At 31.9% G+C, this 14464-nt stretch overlaps 1 protein-coding gene across 6 annotated transcripts in view; it reads right to left on the minus strand.

Annotated features, from left to right (window-relative positions):
* The window catches only part of LOC148305608 (cytochrome P450 9e2-like), a 19597-nt gene extending 9896 nt beyond the window's left edge, over positions 1–9701 (minus strand). The window contains exons 1-11 of one of the 6 annotated variants that reach the window (XR_015838135.1): positions 9388–9697; positions 8253–8416; positions 5553–5681; positions 4619–4824; positions 4375–4510; positions 3694–3789; positions 2876–3097; positions 1865–1965; positions 1514–1682; positions 900–1183; positions 538–794 (exon numbers count right to left, since the gene is read on the minus strand). Coding sequence is in view for 1 of the 6 variants with exons in the window: in XM_088266472.1 (XP_088122598.1) it covers positions 1166–1183; positions 1865–1965; positions 2876–3097; positions 3694–3789; positions 4375–4510; positions 4619–4824; positions 5553–5681; positions 8253–8416; positions 9388–9608 (1293 nt within the window). In the remaining 5 variants the exon portion in view is untranslated. Of the gene's footprint in view, positions 1–537; positions 1184–1513; positions 1683–1864; positions 1966–2875; positions 3098–3693; positions 3790–4374; positions 4511–4618; positions 4825–5552; positions 5682–6212; positions 6962–8252; positions 8417–9387 lie in introns of those variants that run through there. The other 5 variants (XR_015838138.1, XR_015838134.1, XR_015838136.1 and 2 more) reach the window with 5 other exon arrangements.
* Between the last annotated feature and the right edge of the window lie 4763 nt (positions 9702–14464).

Genomic DNA, 14464 nt, shown 5'->3' on the forward strand with positions numbered 1-14464 from the left:
AAGTAAATTCACGTGTTATGCCGCCATGAAGGGTAAGTGTTTGTGTAATTTAAAATAAATTGATACTATTGCTGCTTTTCATCACTCCATCCTTTGTCTACATTGCTAAAGCATCTGTGCCTGCTGTGATTATTGCGCTTTTATTTTAATGGTTAAATTTCTCGTCATCAAACCAATGTGGAAAATTTACAGCAAGTGATCTAAAAATTTACTAATGATGTTGGCATTCACTTTGAAACACTAAATTGTTACTTTTGATTCAATAAACTATGTAAGAATTATTATGAAATTCTAATTTTTAATTAATACCCTATGTTTTGGGATAGCGTCTTCCCATCAATAGGTCATTTAAAACTTATGTCAAAGAGTTGTGTTGCCATCTTAAACTTGGATCTTCCCCAATCTTCCCTTCCGTCCCTCTGCTAGTTTCCTTTACAAATGTAGGTGCTATACAATAATTCAAAAGTACAAGTACTTGATATATGACACTTATATACACGTGTAAGTAATTTAATGTAATTCTTCCGTCAAATTCACCTTTTTTTCCATGTTCACTCCCTAGCTGGAGCATATGGCCAACACGAGACGTCTCCAAGTCACTCTGTCACGCGCCATCTCCTTGGCTTCCTCCCAGGTCAGTCCGGTATCTCGAAGTTCCGCTGAGTATAGTCGGTGAATTGTCGTCATCGGCCTTCTTGGGCGCCGGTATCGGAAGAAGAGACATGAGGGGTTAATGCTCTTAGGTGGCATTCTAAAGACATGTCCCAACCATGTCCACCTTCTCCTCTTGAAGACTTCAAAAATAAAATTATTAAATATTTTTATAAATGTTTTATTTATAACAAAAATATTTTTAGATCCTTATTGTCAATATTATAGTTTAAAAGGTAGAATATTACCATTGAGTCGTTAGGTAAAACATAATCCCACTTCCCTTAAAGATGAACTGGTACAACGTACTATGCTCATAATATTTTGTTTCACAAAATAAGGTCGTAACCAATATTGTGCTGCTATTAATTTCTCAGTTTCATAGCCACCCAATAGTTATCCTTGGACTCTATGAAAATGGTATTGGTAGATATTCTTACAGGAACCACTGTCTTGGGACAAATTTCAAACCTGAACTTATACACATAATAGAACAACATTACCTTTAGGTTTATCAACCCAAACCTGGAACCTGGAACAAGAAAACACCATATTTATAACCAAGTTATTATTATTACCAAGTTAGGAGACGAAAAAGTGAAACCAAGTAATAAACCTTATTCAAGATCAGACTTTAAGAGATTCAAATGCCATAAAGAAAGATGTAAAATAAACTTATGGATTGTTGGTAGAATGACATTCATATTAAAATGGTATCAAAATGATTAAATCATACCACAAATCCTGATGATTTACACATTATTTTAGTTTCAGGAGCTCCGCAAAAGAGAACCAGCAATATACAATAAATAATAAATCAAAATTATTAAATTTTCATTTTTACAGTTAACATTTTACAGACCAATGCAATTCCTAGGTCCAGATCCAAAAGCCAGAAAGCTGAGAGGTTTGTTATTGTGAGCATTAGTTTTGGAAAAACGTTCTGGGTTAAATACTTCTGGGTTTTTCCAATATCGTGCATCAGTTTGAATAGCGTGAACGGGAATCCAAACTGTTTCTCCTTTTTTTACCTGAAAAATTTAAAGGACAAAAATCTCGAATATAAAAACTTCAATAGAGAAGGAAAATATATTTCACTAAGAATTTATTTGTTGTACAATAATTAACAGATATGTAAGTAAATATGCATCAGAGTCATACCTCACAAAAAAACTTTTGTTGTTGGGAGCTTATAATTACAAATTGAACTTACTTTTATATGATCCGTACTTCCTTCCCTAACAGGTCCCAAATCATAATCTCGAACACACAGGCGATTGATAAATGGTGTTGCCGGCCATTTTCTCATTGTTTCTAAAAAATAAATTAAACAAATTTTATATACCCTGGAAATAAGTTTAGGTAAATGTCAAACAAAGTCACTTGAATTTCTAATATTGTATAAAAAAGTGGGGTAAGTGTGTACATCTCCGTAGTTTAGTGGTTTATGCGTTTTGGCTATACTTTGACCTGAACTGCTAGGCTGAACTTTCCTTAATGTATTAAATGATCAAGATAACATTGTTTTTATATGATGCTTTGGCCAATGCGTGTACCCGACGGATGCTCCAGTTCTTGGACATGTTGCGTGTGGCAGATGATGCAGTGCCCCATGCATTATTTGGTGCAGATAAGGGTTAGAAAAAGAAGTGGGGTTAAAAACCATCTTTCAGACATTCTTTTGAGGTCTTGACATAATTGTCAACAATATCGAATTTATATATTGAATTTACATGACCTAAAGAGTTTTAAACAATATCGAACTATTGTCGAAATTGACGATTATTATCGACGACTATTGTCCTTCACAAAAATCCTGATGATATTCGATGCATGGTAATCTGATCCTAGTAAAGGAAGACCTTTATAAACTTTGGACGGGAAAGGTATTTCTACCCGTTTGATCGATTGATGCTTTAGGACGGGAAGGGTATTTTTACCTCCTGCACCAGCCTCATTTCGAAGTCAGAAAACAAGGAATTTCATATTTAATGTTTTTATATGAATATTATGTACCAATCTCTTCGTTATGTTCTTATGTAACTAAACGTACATAATTATCAAGTCCCATCGCCAGCGTTCGCAGGAATAAAAAACACCCGTCCGAAATGTGTTAATGTCTATGAGAGGTACCCTTTTACAATGGTCTAAGTATCTCTTATATATTTTTATATCTTTGTACAAGAATGACATCACACATTTTCCATTTCCATCTAGTACTCACCAGATACAACCATATCAATGTATTCCATTTGAATCAAGGCGCTGTAGGTCAATTTCCCATCTAGTTCTGTCACGACACTCGCAACCTCCTCAAACAGTCTCTCTTGAATATCTGGGTTCACAGCCAACTCGTATATCAAGAAACTGAATGCTGTTGATGTGGACTGCTGACCGGCTAGTAGAAAACTTATCACTTGAGCCATTAAGTCATTATCGGTCCATTCTGGAAAGAAAATCACTGTCTTTAGATCACTGAAAGCTCTATTTCATCTCAACCCAAAGAAAAATTTCCCATCCCAACTTAATTGTCAACTCAATTATACCCGTAGTTAACCATTTTAAATTACTATGCCACGGCAGGCGGCATGCCGTAGTTGGGTACGTGTTCAAGTGTGAAATTGGCGTCGCAGGTTCGATTCCCGCCAATAGCAAAATAAATTCAAGAAAGATTTATTTTCAATTGGTCTGGGTGTTTGTGATGCATTTTTAGCATTTATCTTCCCTATCCTACCTGCAGACAAGCCTCTAAAAAATGTATGCTTTGTAGGTTATTCCTTTTTAGTAAAATTCTACCTGCAGAAAGCCTCTAAAAGTATTTCTTTCAAAGAGAAGTGATAATAATAATAATTTTGGTTTCATATAAATAGGAGACCCTAGCAATTTCACTTTAGTCTACATTTGACCTGATGATGGAATGGTTATTCCGAAACTGGTAGTCATAAAGTTTCTAAGTGGTATTACACAAAGTGAACAATGAATGAAAAAGAGATTGTTTTATATATATATATATAGGTATTTTTATACTGAAATAAGACTTACCTAATTTTGGTATTTTTATTTTTGAATCCAATTCTTGTGATGCAGAAATTCCTGATACAGTTTCTTCTTCGACTTCATCGGATTGTTTGAGACTTCCTTTTAAATAAATCAAATTATTTTAGTATAAATTTATCTTGTATAAGTTTCAAAATGTGAATGTGATGAAAAATGCATTACAAGTTTGTTCTTAGCTGTCAAAGTAGACTTTAATGTTTGCTCTGGAGCAATTTTCTGGTTTTCTTTTCTTTCTTTTATTTGCAAAATTTTAATAAAGTAAACACTTATAGTAAGTAACTAAAGTAACAAGTATAATGACAACTTGATGCAAAAAATTCATGCACAAATTGCAAAGAGGAAAAATTAAAAAAAAAAAAAACTATTGTTGAGCATCGCAATTTTTAAAGAATCTCATTTCACTCAAAGGCAACTGGCTCCTGATTTTATAAGTTTTAAGGGGAAAATAAGCAAAAATTGAAAAAGCAGCATAATTCGAAAACTTCATACGTATTTTTCTTTAGAAAAGAAAAAGAAAAAAATCCAAACGTCTGAGACGCTTATCAATGATCGGAATTTGAAAAAGAAATTTCTAAAATATGTGCTTTTCTTTTCTACAAAAACAAAAACCCTTTCCCGTTCCGTCTTGCGTCAAAATATTTTGTCCCAAACCTGAGTATAAATTACCTTCTTTTGCTTTGATTAGAAAATGCAAGACATCAGGTCTATGAATACCACCTTCTTGTCTTTGTTTTATTGAATCCGTTATCAAGTGTTTGAAGAAAGCAATAGATTTTTCCGGCATCAGTTTTATTCCTAAAGCCTAAATACATAAAACATCTTTTATTTCAATATGCACTTTTGTATTACGTGTCAAACTTTTTTTATTTATTACAATATAATGATTAATAAAACAAAACTTCGGAAATACCTTCATAATCTTTGGGAATACTCTATATCCTGTCATTTTCAATACAAACGAGATTGTTGTAGATGTCAGGTTGATGGATTCCTCAAAGAATCGATTATTGGGGTACTTGAGAGAGTCTATATCAAATCCAAATGACGTTGCTGCCAAAACATCAGCCGTAAAACGGCTTGCAACATACTTTATATCCACCTCATAATTGGGGTTTTCTAAAATATTAATTCATGTGTCAAGTTATATTAATTTATGAAACTTCGGACACCGTTGGCACAAAAAACGCGCTTAGAGTGTCAGAAATGAAGACTCTAAGAAGCATATCAGGCAAGAGTCTTCGAGAATAAGAATTGCCAGGATCAGGGAAATATCCGAGATCGAAGATGTCGTTAGGTGGGGAAGGCAACAAAGGAGACAATGGTATGCGCATGTGAGGAGAATGGAACCATCCAGACTCCCCCCCACATCGCACTATATGGCCAACTCCAAGGTAGACAACTCCGGGCAGACCACCAACGAGATGACGACAGCTGGGAATCGACATCGCAGGAGGCCAGTCCCTCTTAAAAACAGGCCTACACCAAGAAGACGAAATTTCTCATAATTGAAAATTCATTAATTCTTTGTTTATCAAATACCACTGTTACATTTTATTAAAACTGTGTCATAAAGTATCACAAAAAAATTCAAATAACATTATCCACTTTATTTTTTACTTTGTCGTAAATTGCACATTGGACATAGACTTCCAGGAGAGGCTGGTAACAGCTTCAACCGTATCAACAAGCAACTTGAGGACCACAAATAGGAATTGGACATAAGCCAACATTAGTGAACCATGTTGAGTACCTACTCAACATGGTTCACTAATGTTGGCTAATTTTTTATGCTTCTATATATTATGTTACACACACACACACACACACATATTATTATTGAATACCTGTTACTTTTTCTTCGTAGAAAGAAACACCCCTCATTGCACACGCTGACATGAAATTAAACATGTATTTCATCTTAGAACTGGTGAATGCTGGACTTACAGCTGATCTCATTTGACGCCATTTTTTTCCTAAAATTTATTTGCATGTAAATATTTCAATGTGGATTAGACAGCCAAAAGTGTTTCATTGTTAAAATAATTTAATTCCCATAAAAAAAAATACGTTCAATGAAGAAGTATGATTAAAAAAATATATTATCACTTTTTCAATGGGGTACACTTAGCACCATCTGGATGTGGATAGGGTCTTAGGAAATTTTTATGGTGGGGTGACCCTTTTTTACCTGCAAGGACAATTTACTACTACTACCATCACACCGTTAGGCAGAAAGGATGGAACGCCACACTCTTCTGTCCTGACATACACTCCTTGCCTCCTTCACATCCATACATCTAGTCATACATGCCCTCCGATTACGTAGACTTTTGACACCACCAACATTTGTTTTATGTATTTTTGTTGTTGTTTGGCAACTGTCCGCCTCTGTGGTATTATGGATAGCGTGTTTAGCTACCGTGCTGCAGGTTCCGGGTTTGATTCCCAGGGGGGGTGAAAATCAATATTGCTAATTTTACACATTAATATTTATTTAATATTACCCTGGACTGGTTCCTGAGGCGCATGACTGATCACCTTGCCATCATGTAAGTAACAATCAAATTAACACTGCGTCACTACGATGCAGTGCCCTATGCACTGTTGGATTCGGCTTGGCAACCTTCATCGAACCATGAATCAAAATTTTGTACAATTCTCGTTGTCGTTTTGAGAAGTGTGCAACTTTTTATAAAGTGTTTCAGAGTTATGTTAAATATAATTTAAAACATTAAATATACAATTTAGCAGAGCTAAAAATCAGTGTTTGATTTTAATCTTTAAAATATAAATATTGTTAGTTCAATCAATTGAAATGAAGTCACTAAAGCTATCCTCACTTTGTCCATTAAACAAAGATATCTTGATCCAATACCAACATGATACCTAAAGAAATGTTGTACACAATTATTATACCCAAGTATTAGTGAATATTTTTAATAAATCCTTGCTTCATTTTATTTAACTGGTAATATCAATCCTCAAAATCAACAATTGATAACTGATGATCAAATTAATTATAATACTGCCTAAAATTTACTCGCACACCGTACATGCTAAGATATTAGATAAAATACTTAGAAAATAGCGCAGTAAATCCCTGGTCATCTCAAATGTTACTTTCGATCCGCATTTAGAAAATGTCATTCTAAGGAAACAGGAATTCTATGGGTTCTTTCGGACAACTCTTTGCAAATGAATTGGGAGACGATGCTTTCATTATTAGATTTAAGCGCTGCATATGACACCATGGAATATAGCTTTCAAATGGAATGACTACATAAGACTTTTGGAATCTAAGAATGGGTGGCAAAAGTCGAACCAAAGCAATCAGTTTTAGCTAAAAATTTTCCTTTTATTCCACTATTGTCTGGTATTCTACAAGGCTCTGTTATTTGTCTATTTCTATATACATAAAAATGAATGTATGTTTGTTTGTTTGTTGGTTACTTATGCATGCCTTTACCGCTTATCCGATCATGATGAAATTTAGTAAATATGTTGGATGCGCATCTGGGAAGGTTTTTTCTGTTTGTTTGTGTGTTTGTCTGTTTGTACTTAATATATTGCTATATTAGGCATAGGTAATGTTTGAAACTTACAAAATATCTTCATTACATCCTTGCGGAGGTCACTGTATTAAAACAGTTACATGACAATACAAGAAAAGTATTTAAATCATAAAAAAACATGTGGGAGTTTAAAATTTCATATTGAATAAAGAACTGTCCATTGTTTTAAAACTGAATTTGATTTTGGAATTGGATTCCTCACAGTACATGGATTCCATCCATGTATGATGATGAACTACATTTGGATGGCTTGACTCTGGCCAATATCTGTACACGACGGATTCCTCAGTTCTTTGGACATGTTGTGCGTGGCAATGAGGATAGCCTGGAATGACTGGTTTTGATCAGTAATGAGGAATAAGACGAAGAAGAAGAAGATGTACCAAGAAACGATGAATTGTATAATATATCACACTAAGGACACTAGAAAGATAATTTTAGGGATCTGAAAATAAAAAGAGAAATATTGACTAACAAACCATCACGCCGTTTCACCTCAGGTTTAGAGGCAGAGAAAATAGAACGCCACTGTGTTTTTGCTAATATTCTTTGCCTCTTTATCTCTTCATACGTATCAACATATACATAAAAACATGCCAGCACCTATGTATGTTAAAAAAAGTTCGGGTAAAATTATAAATCCTGCCACGGGTAAAGTATCATGTGTGGGACATAAGAGCAACACACTCATACTATATGTTACTCATGGCCGACAGCGTGCTTCTTGACAGATATTGAGGCTTACCATTTTCTATGTTTTGGAATGCATAGTTGTTTCATAGGTTATTTTCATTGATTCACAAGCATTATAAAATGAATCATGAAACAATTGTGTGTTTTAATTTTTTTTCTTTTTACCAAATTAAGCCATAGCAACGCGTGGCCGGGTACAGCTAGTATAATATAAAAACTACAGCATTTTGTATAGTACGTAACAAAAATTTGGTATTTTGATAAAATTCATAAACTTGCCTTTTAGTGTCATGAGGGTGTTGCCAAAGATGGCATCGGCGTGTTCGTCAATTTTCAATGGAATGTCATTGAAATAGTCAAAATCTTTTATTGTAACTTTTTTTACAAGCTCTAGATCCTTCAATAGTATTGCGGGATACATAAATTCAAATAAACCGACGTATCTAGAACCAAATTGTTTATATAAGTAAAATGACTCAGGCACTCTCTGATATTAAAGTATCCCAATATTATCACTTGCTTGAATGAAACAAAAATTCTGTATTTGTACGCGCTGAAAAAACGATCACTAACCAGATTAATTTTTCTTGTAAATTTTATTGTACCTGTAAAATGAATTTTACTATGATTTTTTAATGAATTTTCCTGTCCAAGGATATTAACTATTATAGAGCTATACATTTTTGATAAAACTATTTTGTCTGCCTCCGTAGTGTAATGGTCGGCACGCTCGGCTACCATTCTGGAGGTCCCGGGTTCGATTCCCAGGGGGGTTCAAATAAATATTTGTGATTTTTTCACTGTAATATTTATTCAACACTACCCTGGACTGGTACCTGAAGCGGAGGGTTGATCACCTTTCCTTCGTGTGTAAACGATCAAGATAACACTGTGTTCATATGAAGCAGTGCCCTATGCACCATTGGGGTGCGGATAAGGGTTTTATTATTATTATTATTTGGAAGCATGATTGTACTCTTTTCCACCACAACAGTTTGTTTCTTTCTAAAACATCAATTTATTTTATTATCTTAGTAGAGATATAAAAAGGTAATTTTGGAATTCTCCATTTACCTGGTTTATTTTACAATCTATAATCAGCTGGTTTAAATCATCATTTTATACACTGCATACAAATTTGTGTGTTTTATACAAGTAATATTTACTCTTATCCATTATTTCAATAACTATACATATTACTTTAAAAAGCGTTTGAGAAAGACATCTCATATTTCCTCAAGAAAGGAAAATAATACACATAACAAGAAAACATATTTTGAACCCTGCGGGAATCAACCCCAGGAACTATTGCATAGTAATTAAAAGGGGTAATCATAACACAATGGATTAAGAAAAGAATTTACATTATAACCCCATATTAAATAACAGGAATTTATTAAATAATATAATATACCTCTCGTTGGGGAATGAATCATAGATTTTTTTTAAAACTGAAGAAAAATGTTCACGTCCGGTTATAGACCAGAATAAATTTCCAAAAATTGGCGTTGGTTTTATATACTTGATATTGGTTTTGCGAAACACATATTCATTGAATTTAGATAAAAATACTAGAATCACTAACAATCCTATAAACAAATTTAAGAATATTGCACTCCATGTAAAGTCAAACATTTTTCATTAAATTATATCCAAACAGCAAAATAATACTGTCCCGTCTAGTTATTTAATGTCGAAAGGATAAATGATATAAATCAAAATGTATCTGGCATTTTAAGACTTTGAATATGTTGACATCAATTTATTAAAAAATATTCAAATCAAATGCTTAAAATAGTGTTTCCCAATGTGGGAGTGGATGCCAAAACTCTTATTTGAAAAAAATAACTGTTACCTATTTCTTTCATGCACGGGCTTTATTCATAAATAATAAATAAAAGATACCAATAAAACGAGTAAAGATAGTTCAATTCAATTCAATTCAAACCCTCATCCGCACCCGATGGTGCATAGGGCACTGCATCTTATATGTTATCTTGATTGTTAACACATGAAGTAAAGGTAATCAGCCCTCTGCTTCAGGCACCAGTCCAGGGTAATATTAAATAAGTATTGGAGTGAAAAAATCACTTATATTTATTTGACCCCCCCCCCTGGGAATCGAGCCCGGGACCTCCAATACAGTAGCCGAGCGTGCTGACCATTACACTACAAAGGCGGACAGAAAGAAAGCATATATAATTAAAATGTAACTTTGTTCTAAAATCACCATAAACGATTTCAAAGCTAACCAGTAGACATTATAATTAAGTTATAATAAAATATTTATAGTGTTTTAAAAACAAAGTTACATTTTAATTATAAAATGGAAAATCACAAAGTTAGTGCTTCAAATATAAATTATAGAAAGAAAGAAGCCTACCAGAAATAAATATGAAAAATAGAGTGGTACAAATATTGAGAAACCCTGATATGTTTAACATGATCATAGTGTTATTAAAAAAAATGCCTCTGAAAACATTTTGTGATGTCGTCATATTTCCATAAAAAATATTTTATCAAGGTTATATTGAGTATTACCAATACATTGAATCACCAATTTAAGTATATTGAAGTTTCGCCACGGCATAAAATAACTTAACTAACTAACTAACTAGTTAAGTTATTTTATGCCGTGGCGAAATTTCGATAACTTAAAACTGGTATTTTAGGTGTATTAACTAATTGATTTTTTATTCCTCTTTCCTCGTTTTTATTATCAATAACATTTCAGGTGTATTGACATTTTTTTTATTCATTTTAATAAATTATTGACTTAACTCTTTGCACCTTTTATTAAAATGAATAATTTAATTGAAATTTAATTGGAATCTAAATGAATAATTTTGTTAAATATTCAATTAATTATTTCACTAAAAAATTTCATTTCAGTAATTTATTGATTAAACTTTTGGCATATTTTATGAAAATGAATAATTTTGTTAAAATATTTAAATGATTTATTTTAGTAAAACTATTCATTATAATCGCTTAGTTAACACTTTATTTACCAACTAATTTTTGAAAGACCTTAAAAACTATGCAAATTTGTACTAATAGCAAAAAGTACAAGTAATTAACAAATACATTCATAATTTTTGTACTTATCATTTGGTTATTATGATTTTTATTATATTAACTACCAAAAGTCGACTACTTGGGTTTTCACTGCCAACCATAAACGACCAAATACGGATTAGTCGGTTTTTCTACCCTACGTACTGAAAAAAATTCTGTTTATCACTGTATCGATTTCAAATTTGAACTGTTAACTAAAAAAAGATATATTACAAGGAACTAATAATTAAAAAAATAAATATGCTCTATTATTTGTTAAAATTTCACATGTCGAAGACAATATTTTCAATAAATACAAAACGTATCTGGAATGAATGAATGAATATGAGATGTTTTGCTTGTAATTTAAAGTGCAAAAATATTATCTTCAATGTGTAAATTTATCCTTTTAATATCCTTTTTAAATGAATAGCTTGAATTTGAAATCGATAAAACGATGTACATAATTGTGAGAATTATTTTCAACGTAGGGTAGAAAAACCAATTAATCGGTGTTTGGTCGTTTACGGTTGGCAGCGAAAAGCCAACTAGTCGGCTTTTGGTAGTTTACGTGTTAATAATTTACATGTGTGTTTTATGTTTTACATTATATGCTTCTTAGTATCAATTGATACGTAATTTTTACAGCAATTTTCCTGTTGGTTATTAACTATTCTGTTTTTACCTCTGTATATATTTTGTCTGCCTCCATAGCGTAGTAATTACCATGTTTGATTACCACACTAGAGATCGCAGGTATGACTTCCAGGGGGGGGGGGGTCAAAATAAATTGAATTGATTATCCACTCCAATATTTATTTAATATTACCTTGCACTTGTATCTGAAGAGCAGGACTAATCACCTTTTCTTCATGTATTTAACGATCAAGTCAACACTACTTCTAAATAATGCAGTGCGGTATATACATTCGCGTGCAGATAAGGGTCAGGAGAAGAGAATATAAACATTTTTTTCATTCCATAGGTGATGGTAATACAATAATGAAAACAAATTCTGAATTTTCTTCTTCTCCATACCCAATGGCGCATTGGGCACTGCATCGTACTAACGGAGTGATCATTACTTCCACGAAGGCAAGGTGATCACTCTTGCGCTTCAAGGATCAGTCCAGGTTATTGGAGTGTAAAATCACTTATATTTATTTTCCCTTCTCAGTAGACTTTTTAATTTATTTTCATTAATTGATTTTTGAAATTTCAAAAATTTAAAAATATTTTTATTTTTATTATTCACAAAAATACTTCAATTTCATACTATTTCTGTGAGGCTAAGCGTCTTTTTATTCGAACTCAAAAAATCTGACTCAAGAGTCCGAGACACTAACCACGGGACCACAACCCGACACTTAAAGTTAAATAAAACAAACTGAGCATTCATTCATACAACAAAAATAAAATTTCATTGATATGAGGAATGGTTTGGTTGTAAATTAACACAAACTGAAACAATACGCTTAGCAACCACCTTTTTGCCCTATAAACATAAGTGCTATCTAAAAAATGGAAATATAAATTATTCACAATAAAAAATCATCGTCCTACTTTTGTTATTCAAGGTTTGAAGTTCAGAATTTAAAACAAAAAAAGTTTTTTTCACCGTATAGATAAAAACAGGAAAGTGCAGATTTGTGACGAATTCTTTATACTTACAAAATGCACAAGTATTAGTATAATAAGGGACTGTATATCGCTCACTCCTTTCAAGAACGTCATATATCAAAAATCATCAATTTTCCGTTCTGCATGTTTTCGGAATGCTCAGAAAATGTACTATATCCCAGCAAAAGCGGCATATTTTTAACTTAATATTTACCCGCTACAGGGCCGAAAGTGTTGTTTTTGCATTTTGAAAAAAAAAGGTATTGTTTAATTATTTTTTTAAATATACTAAATATTTTTCAAATGGGGAAAAAACCTTCTGGTTTTACCAAAAAAAATCTGTTGCACAGTAAAAAGTTCAATAAGTGGTTTGATATTTATTTATAATACATTTTATTATATTCTTAAACTTTAAAAACGTTCTCCTGAAAAATCAAGATTTTTGATTTATGACGTTCTTGAAAGGAGTGAGCGATATGTGACGAGGGACCGTTGTGCATTTATAACTGCAAGGGCCATTTGTAAAGGCGTTCACATGAGACGCATGACAATTGTTTGTCGTGTTTATGGTACGAAGTAATCAGTTTTCAAGGTAAAAACGATTGTGTTTTTCTCTTCACAGAAGGGATAGTAATAAAAACAAAACTCTAATTTGTCAATTTATTATTGCACAAAATAACAGATATTATAATTGAATGCCCACATGTTGTTAAAGAAATCAAAAAAATATTCAAATTAATCTCACATTTATAATGTATTCAAACATCTTATTCGCGAGAACATAATACAGAAATTTGGCATACATTTTAAATACATATTCAACATAAAATATAATCAATCCAAACCATTAATAATAAGTAAAAATATTTGTAGTCTTTGAGATAAGGAAGAGCAAGAGCTCTATAACAAAAATAAATAAAATATAATCTCATGATTTAATGGCAAAATTAAGTAACTACACCATTTTTCAGTATGATGATCGTAATATTATTAAAATAGCTTTTGTGTAAAAATTTACTATTTTTTTCTTTATAAAAGCTCTTAAAAAATTAACAAAACATTTAATTATTTTTATGTAAAAATAATGTGATTACATTAATTAAGTAACAGAAAAAGTTAGTCAGCAAGTAATTTTCTAGTTATTTAAAAAAAAAATTATAATACTACATATTAATATTTTCAATATTTATAGCATTTACACCGTGTTTAGTCACTTTTACTTTTTTTAGAAAGTGTTAAATATTACATGTCACTACAATACCACTATTCGCACACTTAAAACTGCACAAAATATTAACATGCGTTTTTTGTCGACCTGAGGACCAATATGCACTTAGGATGTTTGTCAAAATACCTATTTTGTAGGATTATATAGGTTACAAGGAGTGGGCGGGAAATAAAACGGGTGGTGAAAAATCTTGCTTAACCAATATTGTGTAATCAAATAGTAGACTATAAGTAAAATTAATTAGTATGTTTATTAATGTCGACTAAAAACGGATGTGATTAATATTTGTGTAGTTGTGAGTTAGAGACATTTAGTATTGTTTGAATCCTAGTGTAGTGATTTCCCTGACGAAGAGACGGATACGTCTCGATACCAGTAGACTAAAATCTCAGTGAATAGTTACATACTAACATTTAGTAAAAAAAGTAAAAATACTAAGGTTGAAATAATATCTCTTATCTTAAAACATATGGTGTAAATTTTTATAAAAATATTTCAATTTATTTATTTTTCTTCCATTCAGATCCATAAAATAAAGTCACATGTCTATGCAGTAAATTACCATTTGCTAGCGATTATTTTAAGT

Source organism: Brachycentrus maculatus, unplaced genomic scaffold (genome assembly GCF_059751285.1).
Source record: "Brachycentrus maculatus isolate JH-2025_06_01 unplaced genomic scaffold, ASM5975128v1 h1tg000269l, whole genome shotgun sequence".
Taxonomy (NCBI): domain Eukaryota; kingdom Metazoa; phylum Arthropoda; class Insecta; order Trichoptera; family Brachycentridae; genus Brachycentrus; species Brachycentrus maculatus.